We start from the raw sequence: 20,097 nt of genomic DNA, 5'->3' as shown, positions 1-20,097 counted from the left end.
GCAAGAGAGAGTCACCTTGAGTTTGTGAGGGGAAATGGGGAGTCACATCTGGTATCGTAGTAGATCAGGCCTTTTATTTAGAAGTTGATAAAAGCAGCTAATTGAGTGTACATGCATAGTACCACTGCAGTAAGTACGCCGAATCTGATCCAAGTTGCTTGCCTGCGTGGACCCGGATTTTTCCGTTGCATCGCGGTAAGCCGACTCCGCGTGCGTTAGTTTCAAACAAAGTTTGTTCAACCTCGTGATCAAGAGACAACTTATAGCAGTGTCTTTATGTGCTGTAAGTTGGCGCTTTGATAACTTCCGCTCAGATTTGGGTGGCATATAGCAACTGGTCGTCAGGAATCTACCTTTTTCCGTCGCTAAGACAAGATACGATTCGATCGATGCGCGTAGCCTTGTAGGGTCGATTTTTGTTGGCCATGGTAATAACAAACCTGTTAATACTAACTAGTTCGTGCGCGGCTCAAAAGTTGGTCAAAACAGGTTCTTCCGGTCGCGCAACTGGGTGGCCTGTTGGATTGAGTAACTTGGCTGATTAGTCACTTATCTGTTGGTTTTTCCACATCGCTCGGCGGCAGATCGATCTGTAAATTAGGTGAACTCGAATGGACAGCTTCGATTTATACCTCCTGACTTGTAAGCCTCATGACTGCCAGTATCGCCTGCGCAAGATCCGTGAGTATCATGAATAGCCCTCAAAACCATCACTGACCAGCAGGTTATCCAGGTTCGTTGCCATCAACAGCTTCTCCATCAATAGCCACTATCGCACATCATAGCATCTTGTCGGGACATTGAAGGATGGTCCATCGTGTCGAAGCTTCGTGAATTCTTTGCTTTGAGAAAGGCGTCCTCTTCTGGCGGCAACATGCAGAATTTGGGCCTTGTGATATCTTTCATCCCACGATGTCTCGCGGGAGATTGTGGGCGAAACTGGTGAGTTCCAATAGCTTTCTGTGCCTGACTCGTGTCCACTTGGTGGGCAGGCTTTGTTGTGACTGGCCATTGTCGCGTCTTCTTCCTTCAACCCCTTCGTGGTCTTATCACCCGAGCAAACAGCATCGGTCGTGTGGCCTTACGTCCTCGAACCACTCGCGCTACTTGCGTCCTGGATACTCACCATCGTCGGACATGGTCATCATCAACCATTCTCATACTATTTTGGTTTTGTTACACTGTCGGCCTCGTAATATCGACCAGATCCGAGTCGTTCGTGCAGGATGACATTTCGGAGGGACTCTTCGTGGTTTTTTCAACATGGGCTGTCGAACCTATCTCTCCCGGCACACACGCTAGAGTGCGTTTGCCCTGATGATTCAGTCAAGAATAAAGCGGAAAGTCAAATGGTCACAGCAAAGGTGGTTGACGCCATTGATGCAGAAGGTTCAAAGGAGGACGACTAGCCTGTTTTGCTTCCCCATGACAAGCCAGAGAATCTTAAAAACGACCTGGAGAGCGCTCTGGAGAAATAGTGAGTACAATGTTGATAAAAAGCTTCTCTTTATCCGACCAAGTCTTTTGCAGCGCGTCCGTATGGCCCGTATATGGGTGCTGCATTTTTAAAAAATCTTGCAGGATAGTCTTGCATTTCTGTAATCTCTACTTTGATAGCTCCTGGCATACATATCGAACTATCAGGGCGCCAAAGCGTGGCTACCTCCTTGTTGCTTCGAGCCCTCAAGTGTCATCGCTATCATCATTTGTATGACATCCATGTCGCAAAGTGTTGTTCTCCACCAGGTAATCTGGCTAATGTGATCGTGTTCATGGTACTCACCAATATCAACAGTACTTTCAAATATGTTTCGAGACATGCATGAGTATTCGCGCTGGCTTGGTAACTGTTATGTACGCAAAGTCTCTCGTGCTTTCTAGCGATGAGCTAGGGAGTCGGCCATCTGAAAATATCGTAAATTTGATGTCCGTCGATGCGACCAGGCTACAAGACCTATGCATCTATGGTCTGATCACAATCTCTGAACTATTCCAGGTGAGGCAGATCATTCTCTGTAATAATCAGTCTTACGCTATTGTCAGATTATATTGGCTTTTGTATCATTGTACAGCCTTCTCGGATGATGAGCTTCTGTCTGAGTTGCGACCAGCGAACGAGGCTAATGAACAAGCCTTTGGCCAATATTAAAAGGTATGTCAAGCTCGTACAACAGAGAATTTCATTGACGATCATTACTCGTGCAGTATTAAGTTTCATGCATGGGAATATGTATTCATCCGCCGCGTTCTGCATGTGCGCAATGGCTTAGAGCAAGATACAGAAGAAAATTTGCATTTTAACTGTACACGTCAGTTTTGAGAGAGTAACTCGTATTCATCCTTGCGCGTCAGGCTCTCAATACAACGCTTTGGGAAGTATCCCTTGCGTGTTCCCTACCTTTGACTCGTTGCTCACGACTAACAAACAAGTAATTCTGGCGTTTAGTTCTTTTGCCGCCGCATCTGTGTTTTCGTCGTGACCACTCACAGCCGATGCTCTCTTCCCTGCGATCTCATGGTTCATGCTTCTCCGGTTCCCACTTGCTATGGTGAGTAGTAACTGCATCGCAACCTTAATAATCGTTGACTATGTCTCAGTTTAGTCGAACATCATCGAGGGACTTGTGTTCGTCAAACATCTATCAGGCTTACTACGCGCTGAGGAGCTGCAAAAACGCCCACCTGAATACTGAGCAGACGAATGCAATCTATTGCAAACCTCGCTGACTATCGCCTTCAGGACAGCACCTGCGATTGATCAAACAGTTCCATCCATTGTGAGAATCCTGTCAGGTCAGAGCATTAACCATTCGCTTCAAGTTCGAAACTCAATTTGAAATTTTTGAATGAGAGAGCGGTGGAAACTAAGAGCCAGATATGTGAGCTCTAGAATAGCACTCAGTGAATCTGTAGAACAACGCTCATATTGAACTGATCTATATCTTTGGGTGCATGCAGAGATCAGATATAGATCAACATACTATTGGGATCGTTGGATAACTAAAGTCGAGACAAGGGAGCTAGGACGTGCAGACCTTCAGCTGGAGAAGAGAATCACAGTCATATCATGATGCAGTTGATCGGGTAAAAGAGCGTGCGAGACAGGAGAACGCGGAACTCAGTCGATTGTGAATAAAGGCTCTGAAGCAAAGTTAAATGGCCAGCAGAAGTCACGTTGACAATCGAAGGTTGCTGTATCCCGGGGCATATTCATGTGTGTTATAAGGACGTGTTTGCTTAGCCTATGATACCATGCAGTTGGGATTGAGGAAAAGATCATGGACATCGTGGTAAAATGGTATATGTCACGGTTATACTAGCGCTGGAGTCGTGGAACCCATGCTTTGTGGACCACCGCACCTCCCAGCTGGTTGGAGTTACTATACCGGCGGCTGAGTTAAATATAGCCTTCCAAGTTGGATCAACGTGAAGGCTATGTTTGTCAAGACTGCTTATCCCTTCGGCAATGGACCTACTTATGAAAGTAAAGATCCTGGCAAGTCAGAACGCTAAGCGCTTACTTGTGAAATGCGATTTGAAAATGTGAACGGCAGAGTGCTGCATACAATACTACAGCTATACGAGTTCTACAGAGGAATTCAGCGTTGCATACTACGGACATCAGAAAAGATCGACATATCGTTGGGGTTGTTAAACAATCGAAGTCAAGGCAAGACACAGTGACAAAGCTGACATGCATGTGCAGAACCTCGACAGAAGAGAACAATAGTCATATTATGCAGCTGATTTTAAAGAGCGCACAGGATCAAGAGAACACCGAACCCAGTCGATTGGAAATGAAGGCTCTCAAGCAAAGTTCAAATGACAAATGAACGGCAGAAGCCATGTTGGCAGCTGAAAGTCACTGCGTCTGTATCCATATGTGTTATGAGATGTTCGCTATAACAACATGATTGGGATTGAGCAAATAATCGTATGAACGTAGTGTACATCGTGGCAGAATGGAACCTCTTACAATTAAAATACTAGCGCTGCCTCGTGGAATCCATGCTTGCAGTGCATGCAAGACCCGCCTTGCTGTTGGCTGGCTACCATTAAGGAACCAGCAGAACAACTGGTGAGTACTATGCAACTGTTCCCGCTATTTTCAATCATGAACAGTGTCAGAGCCAGAACGAACATACAGACGACTTACAGTAACGAACTATGCCACCACTTGTGATGCCGACTATCGAGGAAAATACGTCTTTTGTGTCTGAACCCCCTGCAATGCTGACCACCGAGGAGAATCAACCCCCGATGCAACACGAAAACCCAACTCCAAGGCAACGATTCAAGGGCCACGAAAATCAAATTTTGGATTTCGTCTTCCTGCATGACAATGTCCACATCGTGAGTGGATCGTTGGACGGCAGGATGCACAAGTGGAACTGTGACACAGGACGTCTTGTTGGGAACCCATGGTCAAGTGAGGGCGGAGTAATACATGCGCTGGCACTTTCACCGGACGGGAGGACGATTGCATGCGGGAGGGACGACGGAAGCGTTCAACGCTGGAACACTGAGGGAGAGATGATTGAAGGCATTTGGACAGGTCACAAGGAGCTGGTACGGTCACTGTCGTGGTCTCCCAACGGAGACCATATTGCAAGCGGATCCGAGGACGGAACAATCCTTATTCGAAAAGCACTTGAAAGTGGAGAAATCGAGGTGGGCCCGATCGAAACAAAGCAGGATGGTGTACTTGCACTTGCATATTCACCTTCAGGCGACAAAATCGTATCAGGCGGGAAGAATCAGACGATTTGCATTAGGGACTCAAAGACAGGCGAGCTCGTCGTCGAGCCCATCAGAGACCTTGGGCACTATGTGTGGTCTGTGGTATGGTCGTTAGACGGGATCAAGCTGTATGCCGCCTTGGGTCATTTCGCACGCGTCTTCGACAGTAGCTCAGGCACAGAACTTTATAGCTTCCAGCACACTCATCCGCTAATTTCCGTTGCGCTTTCACCCAAACACAATGTACTGGCATGCGTGGGCATAGGAGGCATTGCACGACTATGGGATACAAAGTCTCGTCAGCTACTCGGTCAGCCATTTAATCAAGAAGACGGGATCCCTTTGTGTGTGGCATTCTCTCCGGATGGCAAATACGTAGCATATGGAGGAACGAACAACACAGTCACTTTGTGGGTGGTAAAAGAGATAGCTCCAGAACTTCCAGTACGTGCTTTCACAACCATAATTTTGAGTGACAAGCTACACAGCAGGAAACTTGTCCTTAGTCGCCACCGTCATCTTGTCTCGAAGTTAGTGCTCTTGCATCTGACTATCTTGGTTCTCATGCTCATGGAAATATTACAGGTCGATGCTACAATTCCTTTTACACAGTCAGAGAGTGATAATTTTCTTCAGGTAAGCCTCGTATTTCCCAAGTAGACGGTACAAGTATTGACGACGATGATTCAAAGTCACATCATCCTTCGGCACCACCTGGCTCACCTCGTCGTTCCCAGAATGCTCACATATGTTCCGCTCGCCACCTCTGGAATATTCTCATCCCTTCTCGACGTCGTCCGACAGAAAGTGGGTCCATTGAGCTGCATCAACGCCCCAAACGCAGTTACTTTGGGCGCCACTCGGGATCACAGTCTGTAACAGTCACTGCCACACATAAAATAAAGGTAAACAATTTATTAGCTGTCCTTCGTACTGCTGCACTTATACATAACTGATTCTTCAGAGGCGCTGGATAAAGCGACCCTCTGTGAACACTAATGCTCTGGCTGGTCGGTCATCCTCAACGATAACACAGCCTGTAGCGCTGCCACACTCGATGCCTCGGCCTCAGGCACAGGCAGCGATACAACAGCCTGCTCAAGAAGATCATGGTTGTTGGAGCAACTTTTGCCTCGCATTTGGACGGATCTCGCGCCGCTCTCTTCCCATCATCTCCGCTGCTCAGCCTGCTACCTCGTAATATTGCGTTACCAAGTATGTTTCATTTTCTCAGTCTCGTTAGCTCCACTCTTCCTTGTTCGTGTTTAATCACCTTTCATTCTCTGCATACATCAGATCTCTTGCCATCGCTTGCATTGCCTGGCTGATGATCCCCCATCGCCATATTTGTGGAGACTGTTGTGATGATCATTGATATATAGTTAACTATGATATTTTTATATGTTCATTGGTTCACTGATGCCTTTTAAGAGAGGAGAGGAATGAATAGAATTGCGCTCTCAACCGAACCATGGCCCTCCTACCCAAGTTAACTTCCGCTGCTATCCTCTTACTGTTATACATTCCATTTGTTTATGCATTACCGCCTTTCAATTGTACTAGTACCCCTACACTCGATGTAACGGACTCTCCACACAGCCGTGACACCAGAACCTTGTGGGACATCATTTGGAACTGCGCTGCAACTCTATTCGCATGCACTTGGACCGCGATTCACCCAAACATCCCAGGTATGGACGAGGAAAGGATAAGTATTTTCTTTCGTCGCCTATTCATCATGGTTCTGGCGCTGATCGCCCCAGAACTCACGGTCACCTGGGCCACAATACAGTTTCTAAGTGCTCGTGATACTGCAAAGACCTTCCAAGAAAGTGATGTCTTTGGCGTACAACTTTACCAGGCCCACAGCAAGCATCCAGATATGGGAAAGAGCACAACTACGCTGCTGCTTAGCGAAATCTTAACATCACATTCAGATGGGAGGAACAGTCCACATCCGAATGTTCCGCATCTTGCAGGCCGCGATTTTAGAAGTTGGTACTTGTTTGGCATTTCAGTGCGATGACTAACTTGGTTCAACGGATGTCTCACAGAGTGGACGGTGACGCATGGGTTTTTCTCGTGGATGGGTGGATTCATACTTTGCTGCGATAACAAGCCACGAGCTACTCTCACACCCAAGGAACTTGAGTACTTCGTTCGCGAGGGACACGTGGATATACCTGACATCGTGTAGGCAGACATAGAAGGTCGCAGTAAAGGTGACGCATTATCCAAAGGAATTGCTATTCTGCAGCTGGGGTGGTTCGTCCTCCAGCTTGTCGCTCGTTACATCCAGCACCTTCCCATAACCCTTCTCGAGATCGACACTCTGGCTATAGTTTCTCTCGCCTGCATGGTCTTTTGCCTATGGTGGAAGAAGCCTAAGGACGTACGGCGTCCTTCTTTCATCCATTGGAAAAATAAAACAAAAGCGCCTCCGACAGTATTAACCTATGAGTACGTGGTCGATATTCTCCTCTGAAGTCATTCTTATTCTCTCACATTCTAGAAACATAAATCCAGCTTTCTCCTTGGATGCCTGGCATGATTACCTTATCCTTCTCATCTATCCCTTGAGGAGTCTTATGGGCACTGCTGTCATCATTTCTCCCTGGGCTGTCCGAGCACGTCGGATCCCGTCTTTAGGTGGCTATGCTGATGATAATCGTCATGATCGTAATCATGTCATTACACTTTTCCTTGGGTGCTTCAGTGCCATTATATACGGCGGACTGCATTGTCTGGGCTGGCATTATTTGTTTTGGGGGCACACAGAGCAGGTGCTATGGCGTGTGGCTTCCATCGTGATAGCGTCCGCATCAGTACCTCTTCTTCTGACATTTGGTGCGGTCATATTGTTTGAATTCGCCCATGATGTTTGGGTTGTGAGATTAGCTGTAGTGATCACCGCTTTCTTATACATTGCTACACGCATTACAATAATCGTACTTGTAATGTCAAGCTTACGATCACTGCCCCCTAGCGCATACGATACAGTGGCGTGGACCAATTCCACCAAGTCTCGTGACTTTTAGCAGATACGCTCACCGAGGTACCCGTCTTCGAACCGAAGACGCCTTCATGTAATGCCAGGATAGGAATTCTAATTTGAAATTTTGATACCACATGGGTATCTACAACATGTGAGCACCTTCTTGCGCAATTCTTGCGCCCTTTTATCTCTCTGATATCATGTATTTCATAGCCAACTCCATCCACAGGAATGTCCACTACTTGGTGGTCGCAATTAAGCAAGCAGCAGGAAGAGGACCAGGATGACCGTGCTTCCAAGTCACAGCTCGGCGAAAATGATCAGGACATTCAGAAACTACCCAACGACGATCCTGACCTGAGTCCTGGAGAACTCACCTTTGAAGAAGGTGCAGTTGCTCACTATTCCTTCAACCTGCGCGTCTGACATGATTCAGATGCTGCCGGAGGCATGGGTCGTCATCTTGGTATAACATCTTGCACTCTCCTTATCGTTGGAAAGATCATCGGCACCGGTATATTCTCAACTCCATCCTCCATCCTCTCCAGCGTGGGTTCGGTCGGCGCTTCCCTCATGCTTTGGGTCCTCGGTTTCTTGCTTAGCTTCTGTGGACTCTTTATATGGCTCGAGTTTGGCACCATGTTCCCTCGAAGTGGCGGAGAGAAGGTATACCTCGAGGCCGTCTACAAAAAACCCAAGTACCTCGCCACAATAATATTTGCTGCCAACGCTATATTACTCGGATTTAGTGCGAGCAATTGTATTGTCAGTCTCTTGTTTGGTGTATGTATTCAGTATTGGAACTTAACTGCTTCGTCAAGGTTTTCGCTAGCAAGTGCGTATCTTGGATCTCGATGAATCGACTTGACTGATATTGTGTAGTATCTTGGTTGCCGCTGGTCAATCTGCAGGTCGTTGGAATGAGCGTGGAATTGCACTTGGAGGTGTGTCTACCACCCCACTGACATACTACGGTCGTTTCATGGCTTCTAGTCATATTCTTCGTAACCCTTCTACATGGATTGACCCCTAAGACCGGCGTACTGGTAATGAACGTATGCAAACTTTTATTTCTGCGCCATCATGATAATCCACACCTTCCTTTCAGTTCCTCTCGATATTCAAGATCGTAATTCTGGTATTCGTTGTGGTCACAGGCTGGGTAGTTCTCTCTGGTAAAACCCGCGTCGCGGATCCATACTATAATTTCAGAAACGCGTTCGCGGGTAGCTCCACGAGTAGCAACGACGTATGTTCAATGATATTCCTAAACGCATATGTGCTGACTATGGTCTTGACAGTATGCAACCGCTACCTTTAAAGTTCTGTATGCATATGAAGGATGGTCAAACGTGAACTACGTGATGAACGACGTCCGTAAACCAGTGAGGACGCTCAAGATCGCGGGTCCGCTCGGTCTTGGTATATGCACCATTTTGTACTTGCTTGCAAATGTGGCTTATTTCTCGGCTGCGACCAAGGTGAGAACTTCTTTTTATTTCCATCATGAACGAAATACTGAATAGTATCGATAGACTGAGATTGATGAGTCTGGCGTTACTGTCGCTGCTTTGTTTTTCGGGAATGTCTTTGGTTCCGTTGCGGAGCGCGCACTATCGGTTTTCATTGCCCTCAGGTGAGCTCGACAGTCGTGAGTTCGAGGGTTTTCTGACTCGATGTCTTCATGACAGCGCTATTGGAGTGAGTCCTATACATTTCGTATCATGATCCCTGTTTGATAATGGGCCATAGAATGTCATCACTTCGGTAAGTTGTGGGATGCTATGGAAATATGTGGCTCAAGGACTTGTCATGTAGACTTTTGCGGCAGCACGAGTAAACCAAGGTTCGTCTTACCAGGCATCGTAATTCTACCTAGCTCATGCCCCCATCGCAGAGCTCGCAAAGGAAGGGATACCCTTACCATTCGGAAACAAATTCTGGGCTTCAAATTGGCCCACCGGGAAGTCCCCACTTCCGGGATTGATAATCCACTTGATACCCTCTGTAAGTGCTACCCTAGAACTGTAATATCAATCTGAGATTGGTTTTGTAGGTTATCGTCATCATCGCGCCTCCCCCGAACATTGCTTACCCCTTCATTTTGGACGTCGAAGGGTACCCACAGCAGATTATCAATTTCTTTATTGTCATCGTAACTCTTTCATCTCTTTCTCGAGTGTTTCCTTCCAATTGATGCTACCAGGCTTTGTTCTATCTGAGATGGAAGAAACCGGATGCTGTTCGACCATCCAAAGGTGAGCAAATATGTCGCTCTTTCTGTGTGATACGTTAATGCGTATGATGTAGTATGGTGGCCTCTCGCTGTATTCTTCTTGGCTGCTGCTTCCTTCCGTGAGTTATTCATCTACAACTCCAACACTTTCTTTCCCTGACCAAATTTCCACGCAGTCCTCGTTGCTCCCTTCCAGGAACCAGCCAATGGCGTCGGTGACACCCCACCGCTACCATATTACCTGTATGCTTCTTCCACCAGCACTTATCCACTCGTCACTTATTCTTATTCCTCGCTTGTCATACAGGTACTGCCTTGTCGGAATTGCTGTCATGTTCGTAGGCGTGCTGTACTGGGCTGCATGGCGAATCATACTGCCCAAAGTATTTGGCTATGAGCTTGTACCGAGGAAGGAACGATTGGACGATGGAACTTTTGTCACTGTAGTGAGTGTTGTCTTTTTATTCTATATTTGCTTGTTTTCATTCAGTGTCTCCTGGTTTTGCTCACGGATCTTATTTCAAGTTTTCGAATAAGAAAACTCAGTGATTTGGGGATTGATTGGAAGTGCTGATAAGCTGGTATTAATATTTGCATTAGTTTAGTGCGATGTTGTTGTAGCGGTGTTATTGAGGTGGTATTCGTGTAACATGAGTTTTTCTGCTTGAATCGACGAACGCAATCATGATAGTGTTGTTAGTGGTGAAACTGAATGGATAATATGTGTAAGTCTACGTGGTATGGTACGTGTCCGAATCATAATATGCCAGCGCACCACATCACCTGCATACGAAGGAAAGACGCATATGACGAAACATATCCAACATGGGGTCACTGGCCCCAAGGACTCGACCCGATGCAAAAGAGTCTACGCGGTCTTGAGATGCTTAACACCCCCAAGCTCTCTACTAAATGCATAGCACCAGCGCACGATGCCAAGTACCGCCAACAAGCACAGCAACGCAACAAGAGCGATGCAGCCTTGCAGCAGGTAATGCATGTCCAGCGCCAGAGCATTCGTCGTCGCAATCAGGTTTTCTGCAAGCAGCATCAAAGATGCACCAACATCGGAGGAGAGAGCGTCGGTTTTCTCCGTGAGGCGCTCGATGGTGGTGGTCAGGTTTTGTACGAGCAGGGTAGTAGATGTGATGGTTGTACTAGCGTCTGAGGAGAGGTTGTCCGTCGTCTGCGCGAGACGCTCGATGGTGGTGATCAGAGAGTCTACGAGCTGCTTCCCGCCCAAGCTGTGTATCACTTGTTGGGCGATTTCGGCGTTGAAGAGATCGATGATTGCCATTGATCGAAAGGCGTTTGTGAACTATAGCTGGTGGGGGCTAGGACGTCAGCATGAATTGTGAGTGAATGATTGTATCACTTGCAGTGTGCGGTCCAATTTTTAAGTAATTAAAGTAACTCGGACTCGGCGAATGGCATGTATTGGGAGTCAGGGACGTCCGGTTCCTACAGGTTGAAACGTTGAAGCCACGTACTTGCATTCGTGGCCCACGCATCATGCATTAAGATTTGGGTGCAACAATTGTCCGCAACTGTTTTCGTGCTGTCGACAACACACGTGCCAGGGGCCTTGCAGCATGCCCTGAACTAGTATCTTCTTTTTCTCGCCTCAACTTCATCCACAATATTTTCCCGTGGAATTTGCACATCGGTTTAATCCACATACGTGGGTGCAACGATGACACTTGAAGTGAGTACTGCATTCAAACAGGTTCATCGGATAGTAGGAGTGGTGGACGTCAGGAAGGGTCACTTCTTTGTCATGGCTTCAGCCTGCAATCGAGTCTGTTCTTGCTCTTTCTATTCGAGCTGCTTGCCTAGGAGAACACCAGCTTGCACTTCTGACAGCAAAGAATTGATCGTCTCATCACACTTGTCCTGGCCACAAGCATGCACCTTTACCGCCACCGCCATCCTGCTCAACTTAGCGTTCCGAAACAACGAGGTCGATGCTCTTCGTGGAAGTGGAATCATAAGCCCCACGCGTTTTCTGCATGCAGATTCGCTGCTGCTTCCCTTCGCAATGCCTTTGTTTTGGTGATCACAGCGTGCTCTGTAGTTGCGGTAGCTGCAAGTCTTGGAACACTCCAAAGGAACAAACCGTCGAGCGTCAGATAAACTCATCGAGGCTCTATGTGATATCATCGAATGATGAGCGCATTCAAAACAGCGACGCATGGCGTCTCGAGCTGATGCTAACACTCTTGGGGGCAACCATAGGTGTGAAGAAATGGAATTTCTCAGATTTTCCCATGAGCTGGGTCGTGACAGTTCTTTCCCTTGTCACGAATGCATTTTCGTCGCCACTGTATTAGGTTTGTTTTGTTAAACTAGGGCGGACTTACTGGGGCGGACTTACTCGTGCTCGCGACCCCGGCTCTTTGAGCCTCTTGGTCGAGGAAGCTGACCGTTTTGTGACGATACCACTCCGGACCCGGCGAGCATTGAGGAACGAAAAGGATGGAACGCTAGCAAGGCCTGAAAAACAGGGCCAATGTTCCATGTCCCGAGCCACCACGAGGTCCCGACCTGGACGACAGCGACCACCAATGTCCTGAAGAAGGCGCAATGTCTGTATGTGTGGAACGTGCCTCTCAATTCGTGCCTGAACCTACGGGCCACGAGTGACGTGGGCCGGGGTCCTGTGTTACCAGTGGGTATATGGACCTTAGCGGGAGATGGTTCCAAGTCCAACGACTTATATGGTGTACTACTACTGTAAATCCTAATACCTGTCTTGACCTTCCGGAAGAGAAAAAATGACCGGGGTAGTCTTCGTGTATGTAGCCTTTGTCAGACATGTGTGAGGCAAGGTCCGCCGCAAGGAAGATGTTCCCTGGATAAATCAAAATTAGGTGTGAGCGGCTAAAAATGGTAGTAATATTGTTGGCAGCTACCTAATTACTTTCATGAAGGTGGTCCCACTCGCGAACTGAGTTCGACGACGCCGACAGCTGCGACGAACTGCTAGTAGTAGTTCTCATCAATCGTTTGAAGACGACGCTCAACAAGGTTCCGAAGAGTGGTGGACTCGGACGTCAAGAAGATTCATTCATTTCAGGTGATCCGTCATGGCCGAGGATCAACTTGGAATCGAGTCTGCACCTACTCCCTCCATCAAGAGCTTAAAGAGCAGATTCGAACAGCTTGCTCAGGATAACACAGCTAGCAAGCCACTCAAATTAAACAACCCAATTATTACTACATCCCCTCGCCGGCAGTGTAGGGATTCGGACTCTCGCGTACAACAACGTGAGCTGCGCAACGTTTTGCCCAACTCTGATGTGAGTCCAGGCCAAAAGCGTGCACCACCACCGCCTCCCCCTTCCCGCTCAGCCAAAAAACCACTTCAATCACCTGCTGCGTCCCCATTGTTGAGACCTGTACCTGTACCACCTGCTCTCAGATCACCACGCGCAAGTCCAGAACACTTGTTAGTGTCTGGCCAGGACAACACGTACGATGACGATACTCCTCGTGGCGGTGGAGTGGCATCATTGAGAGAACGTTTCACGTAAGTGCTTCAGTCATGTCATCGCCCGCCAATCCCATAAATCTTTCCCTATGCTACCCTTGTTAGGACCGCAGCTGCTACTCCACATCGAGCTACAATAAAACCGGCTCCACGGCTTTCCCTTTTACTGACTCAAAGCGAACCAAACGTCCTCGACTCCACCCCTCCACTCCTGCACCGACCTGCTTTATTATCCCCTCAGTCAGTCTTAAGCCCGGAAGACACTCCGTCTGACGAATATTTTGACGCGCCCGAATCACCCCGCATGACTGGTGTCGCCTCTCTTAGAAATCGTTTCTCGTGAGTATTGCCAGCTTCGCATTCGAAACGGAAGCGCTAACATTATTGAAGCACATTAATTTCCCATACACCTCACTCCGCACCTAAACCCCTTCCGCATAATGACAATCTTGCATCCCATTCAGAACCTAACATTCTTGCACCTAGTCCACCAACGACTGGGACCCTCCGCCGTCCTCCACCACCACCGCCCCATCGCTCTGCTCTCTTTGACAACGGCGATGATTTATTTGATAATACCAGCTCCAACTCATCAAGACACAGTCCCTTCTCTGATGACGAATGCGACACTTCTGAGATATCACTGCCACCGGCAATAACCTTTCGTGGAAGCCGTTCCCGCGGACACTCAGACAGCATCAGCAGTTCAAGTGACAGTGTAGCAAGCATCTCTCCCCCACACAAACCTCTTTCACGGCCAAGTCTGACCGTCCCCCCTCCTCCCCCTCCACGACGGGCCGGAAACGAGAACAGTCGCAACTCCTCGGCTAGCTCAACTCCTACCCCCAGTAGTCCCCCTCCCCTCCCCTCACGTCGACCCACCCCTGAAGATATCCCAGACGTCACATTACCCCCTCCTTCCCTCCCCGCACGCCATAGCATGAACATAGGCACACCCTCACCTACCGACTTCATCTCCGACCGCAAACCCCTCGGAAGCAGCAAAGCCCTCGGAAGCAGTAAGCTCCCACCCCCACCAACGCGTACGATCGCACCAGGCGATAAACTCCCTCCCGCACGACGCACACACGCCCCTTCATCAGACGAAGAATCTGGTGCAGAAGAGGGAGGCGATGACCCACGCATGCTTCTTCCAGACGCGAGTCGTGCATCCCGTCGTCCACCCACCCTGCGCACGCCCAAGATGCACGTTCCTGCATACGCAGCCCAAGTGCTAGTAGCCGGTACGCGCGTGCTCGTCGCTACTCACCACCACTTGCGCTGCTTCGATCTTGCACGGCACGCTGATATACCGATATGGGTAGGGGACACGAAGGACATGGGAGTGCGCGATGCGAAAGTGACTGCGCTTGAGTTTCGGGCTGGGAGTGCGGGTAGTGTGGTATGGGCTGGGACGAAGGAAGGGCATCTCATCGAGCTGAGTATGGATTCAGGAGAAGTGACAGGCTCGAAGTTCGGTGTCCATGCGGGTGTTGTGACGCATATATTCCGACACTGCAACGCGATGGTCAGCGTCGATGAAAGCGGGAAAGTGCTCGTATTCGAACCGACAGCTGCATCCGGCTCCGAAGTCCCAAGTCTCACATATACCGCCCCACGGGTGTACCGCATCGCAGAAAAACAAGAATTCGTAAAGTTGCTTGGGGGTCTTCTCTGGACGAGCGTACGCAGTGACGTCAACGGCTCTGGACCCACTTCAGTACCCATAGTCAGGATCTACGATGTTTTCACCCCAGGCAGCATCGCACGTCCCGCGAGCGTCCTCCCGAACACTACCCATCACGTCGGCGCAGTAACAAGCGGCACGCTCCTCCAATCACATCCGGGGTTCGCCTATCTCGGGCACGAGGGTGGATTTATCAGTATCTGGAGTTTACCCGCAGGACCCGAGTGCACGGACGTAGTAAAAGTGAGCTCATCGGACGTTCTGAGTCTCGAAGGCGTCGGGATGCGTTTGTGGGCTGGTGGACGCACAGGTGTCATATGCGCGTATGACGTGTCGTCCCGCCCTTGGGTCGTGACAAACGCATGGAACGCGCACTCTGGATTACCAGTTATGCGCATATTTGTAGATCCGTGGTCGATTGAGAAAGAAGAGAAGTTGAGTGTGGTGAGTGTTGGTAGGGATGAGCAGGTGAGATTTTGGGATGGGTTGTTGGGAGTTGATTGGATTGGTGCGTGCTGTGTTCTTTTTACGGATGTGGGCTGACGATTCGGGGCAGGTAACGAGCTCTTGAAGCGCGAGCGCGAATTTAGCTCTTTCCGCACCATCAACGTCCTCGTCGTTTCCTGGAATGTAGACGCCGCCAAACCCGATGCACTCACCGACGATGCAGCAAACCTTACCTTCCTAAACGACGCTCTCACATCCGTCTCACCCGCACCTGACATCATCTCTTTTGGATTCCAGGAGCTAATCGACCTCGAAAGCCGCAAGATGGCTGCAAAGACTGTATTACTAGGTGGAAAGAAAAAAGGTGAGGAGGGCAAGATATCCGAGAAAGTGACTTCAAGTTATAAGCGATGGCATGATCGGCTTGTGAAAGAGGTTCGCGCGCTTGCGGAGGGCTATACGGTAATACATACCGAGAGTCTTGTCGGGCTTTTTACGTGCATGTTCGTGAAGAACTCGGAGAAGACTGCGCTCAAGAATGTAGCGATAACGACGATCAAGCGGGGGATGGGTGGGAGGTATGGCAATAAGGTATGCTTGTTTTTGTCTTTGTCGAAGTGCGCATGCTGATGATATGTATCCAGGGAGGTATTGTTGCGCGATTCGTGATCGGTGATTCGTCGATTTGTTTCATCAATTGTCATCTTGCTGCTGGGCAGCATCACGTACGACAGCGCAATGCAGATGTAGCCGCGATGTTGGAAGAAAAGTCAGTGTTTCCGTCGTCAGATGCTATCGAGGAGTCTCTTGCGTACGTCGGTGGGGGAGATGGGTCTATGGTTCTAGATCACGAGATCGTTTTCGTGCGTTTAATTCATTTTTTTTCTTTGAATCCGTACCCTGATCGATCTTGTCCTAGCTCAACGGCGACCTAAACTATCGTATCGACCAACGTCGTGACGCCGTCATCTCCTCGATCCAATCCGGCGACCTCGAAGCCCTGCACACGCACGACCAACTCCTCAAAGAAATGAAGCACAACCGCGGATTCCGGCTTCGCTCCTTCCACGAAGGACCTCTCACCTTTCCCCCCACTTATAAATATGACCGCCGCTCGAACGAATTTGACACGAGCGAGAAGAAACGGGTGCCAGCGTGGTGCGATCGTGTTCTTTGGCGTTCAAGAGACCCGGAACGTGTGAAGCAGCTGCATTATAAACGATACGAGGCGAATGTGAGCGATCACCGACCTGTGAGCGCTGCGTTTGCCATGACTGTTAAGAGCGTGAGGTTGGATGCGTGGGCGAAGGAGAAGTTGGCTGTGGAAGAACTTTGGTTGGGGACGTTGGTTGAGCTGTTGGCTGATGCGAGGGAGTTCTATGTCGAGCAGGCTTTGATGTAGAATGGAGTGGGTGGTTGGAAAGTCGGGTTTGTGGCATGGCTATATGATTTTTGTATGACTTCACACATGGACTTGGACTATCGTACATGCCATCATTTCGAGATGTAATTTGTAATGGTACTGTTAGGGAGGAGTTGTCTACTTAATTAGAGTTGATCTCCAGCACATGTACCGTTGTGGAAGCTAGTTGATCGTAAATATCCTGCAGTGAACAGAAAGATTTTGGATACAGTAATTCAAAGAAGGATACAACAAATAAATTATGAACGAATTTGTGTCGAAATTCATCAATGCCAAAGGCCGCTCCATCGGTTCCCCGCCTGAGTATGGGTAGATCCCATACTAGTAAATGCCCATGTACCCGACCCTCCAGCCATAGAAGCAGGCCGCAGGCCCACTCCCACAAGCAAAGATTGTCTTGATCTCCTACTTGAATGCACGCCGACGTTCACGTGCAATACGCGCTTCATGAGCTGCTTGACGCGGCTACTGACACCAAAACGTTTCGGCAGCTCGGGTTCGCCGCGCGGGGCGTACGACAGCGTGCTGAAGTCAGGAAAACTATCATGCGAGCTCGAGCTGTATTTTCCGTTTGAGGTGCTAGGTTTTGAAAGAGGTGTGGAAATGAGTTGGAGTGGGTGAATGCGGGGACGGTGTGATTTGGATGAAGGATGGAGGTGGGACGGCGGTGATGGCGGATGTGGAGGGAAGAACTGGGGAGAGAACGGCTGGAGGGGTTTTGGGGGGAGAGATAGGTCCAGATGTGTGCGTCATTGAGCTTGATAGTCCCATGTTGACGATAGACCATTGGTCACTAAAGGAAGATGAACAAGTGAGGCCTGGAATATTTTTTATGTACGTACGGTCGTTCAAACCAGCCGGTCTTTTTGAGTTCGGCACGGGCAAGGTTGTTGAGTCTGTCAAGTGGACTACTGTTGGAGAAAAACTACTAGGCGTTGGTTAAATATTGAGACGCTGAACAAATTTCACAGACCATCTTGGTCATTTCGCCGCATGATGATTCATCCTATTGGTATCTGTTAAACTCGATTTATGCCGAATAGATATGGACATACCAAGGAAGCCGTATCATCGCAGGTATAGAACGCATCGTCATATGAGGCAATTCTGCTGAGCCTCTTGATTGTCTCGGATGAAGTGCATGAAGGGTCTCCGATCATCGATGAGGCATCGGCGAGTTCGTCATCATCGTAGATGTAGCTGACGTCGAATAAAGAGGGCTCGCGGCGGGCATAGCGAGCATGCTGAACTTGACTTTCCTGACTTGAGCGACTCTGATGAGTAGGTATGATGTTAGCCCCCGAGGCGCATGGTGAGACTGCATACTGTCTGGGGCTTGTGTATCTCGATGGTGTTTACGCGCAAGTCTTTTCGTGACTCCCGGGAGGAAGGATTGTCAAAAGCATCAGCAACTCTACCAAGGAGTTTGAATGCATCTTCAGCGACAGCCATTTGTCTCGTCGTTCGAGGAATTCAGGAGGGGCCACTGATAAGAGGAACTTATATGTGGCTAGGGCCGTCAGCCTCAACCATGTCAGTGGTTCTAGGAAGTCAGCCGCCAAGAAGTCGGCTGACGCCCCAGGCCTGTTGCCCAACCATTGATAGAATAGGGATGCTCACACCTGGGAGCTTAATAGCCCTTAGTACTCCCTTATGGTTTATCTTTGACAGCGGATTATATAATACATTGTTCTCCCGGCTCCGTACCCAGTATCCTCGAAACCAAAAGAGGTTGCTGTGCTCCTCAATTGTGATAAACTCCTGTATTATCATGATTCGATAAATACACTATTTACTAGACGAATACCGGTGCTCAAAAGTTAGCAGTCTGCATCTTTTTTCCCCAAGTCCATCAAGTCTTCTTGTCACGCGGACCCGTGGTGATGGCAATGGAAGTTAAATTTAGACAAGACGGAAAGAACGCGACAACCCCATCGACTTGAAGAATCAATTCCAAAATAAAAAAATACTGTAAAAGAAAGCATTCCCAAGATACTTTGAGCGCTTCAGCAGAAATACAACATTTTTATCACCGGATGTAGCATGGTCAGAAATGAACACGGATCGTACTTACTTCAATTGTCCCACTCCTTGAGTAAAACAGGCCTATTCTCGTCTTTCTTAACGAGTCTGACAGCAAAGTCCATGTCATATCCAGGGACCAGTGGACATCAGAAATGGGAGGGGGCGGCAGATACTTCTCTCTCACAGAATTAATGAGACTCGGAATGATCAATGGTCTACTGGCAGAGGGATAATAATATTGGGTGTAAGCATGAGCACAGATAAGCATAAATTGTAAGCTCCCAAGTATGAGCGTCCCCGATAATGCATCATCGATATCGCAAATCCTATTTGTGAGATTGCGAAGGTTCCATGTTATGACGATGTGTTTTTAAGAAGCTGGTTTTTGAATAGCACCCCCCTTCAGCCATCTATCGGGCGACCTGCACTTTGTCAGGAGCTTTGTCACGAAGAGACCCAGGCGAGGACCTCTATGAATGATTCAGTGTTGTGATGATAAAAGTGCTTGAATTTGCTTTCGATGACTGTCTTCAAGTTCCTGGATGCCACTGAGAGGACCAATCGCGTCCCTGTACACTCCTGGTTTTTGGAAGTATCTCGAGTCGATGATAAGCCAAAGTCGTTGAAGACATCAGTCCCTCAACCGTCTGAGGTCCGATGTACTGTTGATCGTTAAGGTTAACATTGCTGTCATGGACATCGTTTTTCCAGAGGGTACGATAGCCTATTGTCATAATGATAATGATACACAGTAAAGAGCGCAAGGAAGAACGACATACAGACGACATTTTGGCATCATGCGCCGAGAAACTCGTCCAATTCAGCTTTATAATTGGAAGAGGATTTACGGATACGATAGAGTATGTGACGCGGCTGACTCGGGCCCATTGAGCGTCCTCCATGTCTAGCACCGTGCTGTTTTCGACGTAAATGGATTTTTGCAACGAAGGATTATTGCTGAAACATTACTTCACCAGGGCATCTCCGGCCTGAGTGAGTATCGGTCACGATGAGGTATGAATTAGTGTTCCCCGACTCTGCGAAATAAAGAAGG

The 20,097-nt window shown here is 48.5% G+C and overlaps 7 protein-coding genes across 7 annotated transcripts; 6 read left to right on the top strand and 1 right to left on the bottom strand.

Annotated features, from left to right (window-relative positions):
- Positions 1 to 1,719: 1,719 nt before the first annotated feature.
- Positions 1,720 to 3,203, top strand: EDB93DRAFT_1339720 (uncharacterized protein; the record flags this gene model as incomplete). The annotated part of the gene is made up of 6 exons (XM_041455431.1): positions 1,720 to 1,746; positions 1,796 to 1,996; positions 2,073 to 2,152; positions 2,206 to 2,309; positions 2,491 to 2,549; positions 2,599 to 3,203. The coding sequence occupies 6 exons, from the start codon at positions 1,720 to 1,722 to the stop codon at positions 2,725 to 2,727; spliced, it is 600 nt and encodes a 199-aa protein (XP_041303603.1). The 3' UTR covers positions 2,728 to 3,203.
- Positions 3,204 to 4,167: 964 nt separating this feature from the next.
- EDB93DRAFT_1107241 (WD40-repeat-containing domain protein) lies at positions 4,168 to 5,619 on the top strand (the record flags this gene model as incomplete). The annotated part of the gene is made up of 3 exons (XM_041447702.1): positions 4,168 to 5,270; positions 5,326 to 5,376; positions 5,478 to 5,619. 3 exons carry the CDS (start codon positions 4,168 to 4,170, stop codon positions 5,617 to 5,619), a joined length of 1,296 nt encoding a protein of 431 aa, XP_041303602.1.
- An 859-nt stretch (positions 5,620 to 6,478) lies between these two features.
- On the top strand, positions 6,479 to 7,778 carry EDB93DRAFT_1254416 (uncharacterized protein; the record flags this gene model as incomplete). The annotated part of the gene is made up of 4 exons (XM_041453608.1): positions 6,479 to 6,734; positions 6,795 to 6,898; positions 6,938 to 7,200; positions 7,253 to 7,778. The coding sequence occupies 4 exons, from the start codon at positions 6,479 to 6,481 to the stop codon at positions 7,776 to 7,778; spliced, it is 1,149 nt and encodes a 382-aa protein (XP_041303601.1).
- Positions 7,779 to 7,966: 188 nt separating this feature from the next.
- On the top strand, positions 7,967 to 10,602 carry EDB93DRAFT_1305774 (amino acid transporter; the record flags this gene model as incomplete). The annotated part of the gene is made up of 18 exons (XM_041454749.1): positions 7,967 to 8,123; positions 8,172 to 8,500; positions 8,557 to 8,570; positions 8,618 to 8,679; positions 8,729 to 8,790; positions 8,844 to 8,984; positions 9,037 to 9,216; positions 9,271 to 9,371; positions 9,427 to 9,436; positions 9,488 to 9,502; positions 9,554 to 9,581; positions 9,633 to 9,742; positions 9,792 to 9,890; positions 9,942 to 9,993; positions 10,046 to 10,090; positions 10,148 to 10,214; positions 10,279 to 10,417; positions 10,497 to 10,602. 18 exons carry the CDS (start codon positions 7,967 to 7,969, stop codon positions 10,518 to 10,520), a joined length of 1,635 nt encoding a protein of 544 aa, XP_041303600.1. The 3' UTR covers positions 10,521 to 10,602.
- A 2,281-nt stretch (positions 10,603 to 12,883) lies between these two features.
- On the top strand, positions 12,884 to 14,167 carry EDB93DRAFT_837719 (uncharacterized protein). Its single transcript, XM_041457653.1, has 3 exons — positions 12,884 to 13,500; positions 13,567 to 13,800; positions 13,926 to 14,167. The coding sequence occupies exons 1-3, from the start codon at positions 13,058 to 13,060 to the stop codon at positions 13,930 to 13,932; spliced, it is 684 nt and encodes a 227-aa protein (XP_041303599.1). The 5' UTR covers positions 12,884 to 13,057; the 3' UTR covers positions 13,933 to 14,167.
- Positions 14,168 to 14,401: 234 nt separating this feature from the next.
- Positions 14,402 to 16,997, top strand: EDB93DRAFT_1092510 (Endonuclease/exonuclease/phosphatase; the record flags this gene model as incomplete). Its single annotated transcript, XM_041446438.1, has 4 exons — positions 14,402 to 15,656; positions 15,705 to 16,186; positions 16,240 to 16,458; positions 16,515 to 16,997. The coding sequence occupies 4 exons, from the start codon at positions 14,402 to 14,404 to the stop codon at positions 16,995 to 16,997; spliced, it is 2,439 nt and encodes an 812-aa protein (XP_041303598.1).
- A 600-nt stretch (positions 16,998 to 17,597) lies between these two features.
- EDB93DRAFT_1107237 (uncharacterized protein) lies at positions 17,598 to 18,470 on the bottom strand (the record flags this gene model as incomplete). Its single annotated transcript, XM_041447701.1, has 5 exons — positions 17,598 to 17,811; positions 17,861 to 17,943; positions 17,992 to 18,024; positions 18,074 to 18,292; positions 18,345 to 18,470. The coding sequence occupies 5 exons, from the start codon at positions 18,468 to 18,470 to the stop codon at positions 17,598 to 17,600; spliced, it is 675 nt and encodes a 224-aa protein (XP_041303597.1).
- Positions 18,471 to 20,097: the final 1,627 nt, after the last annotated feature.

Source organism: Suillus bovinus (assembly GCF_016758785.1).
Source record: "Suillus bovinus strain UH-Sbo-P2 chromosome Unknown EDB93scaffold_73, whole genome shotgun sequence".
In the NCBI taxonomy this organism is placed as follows: domain Eukaryota; kingdom Fungi; phylum Basidiomycota; class Agaricomycetes; order Boletales; family Suillaceae; genus Suillus; species Suillus bovinus.
Note: the sequence above shows the minus strand (reverse complement) of the source record. Positions and strands in the feature narration are given on the sequence as shown.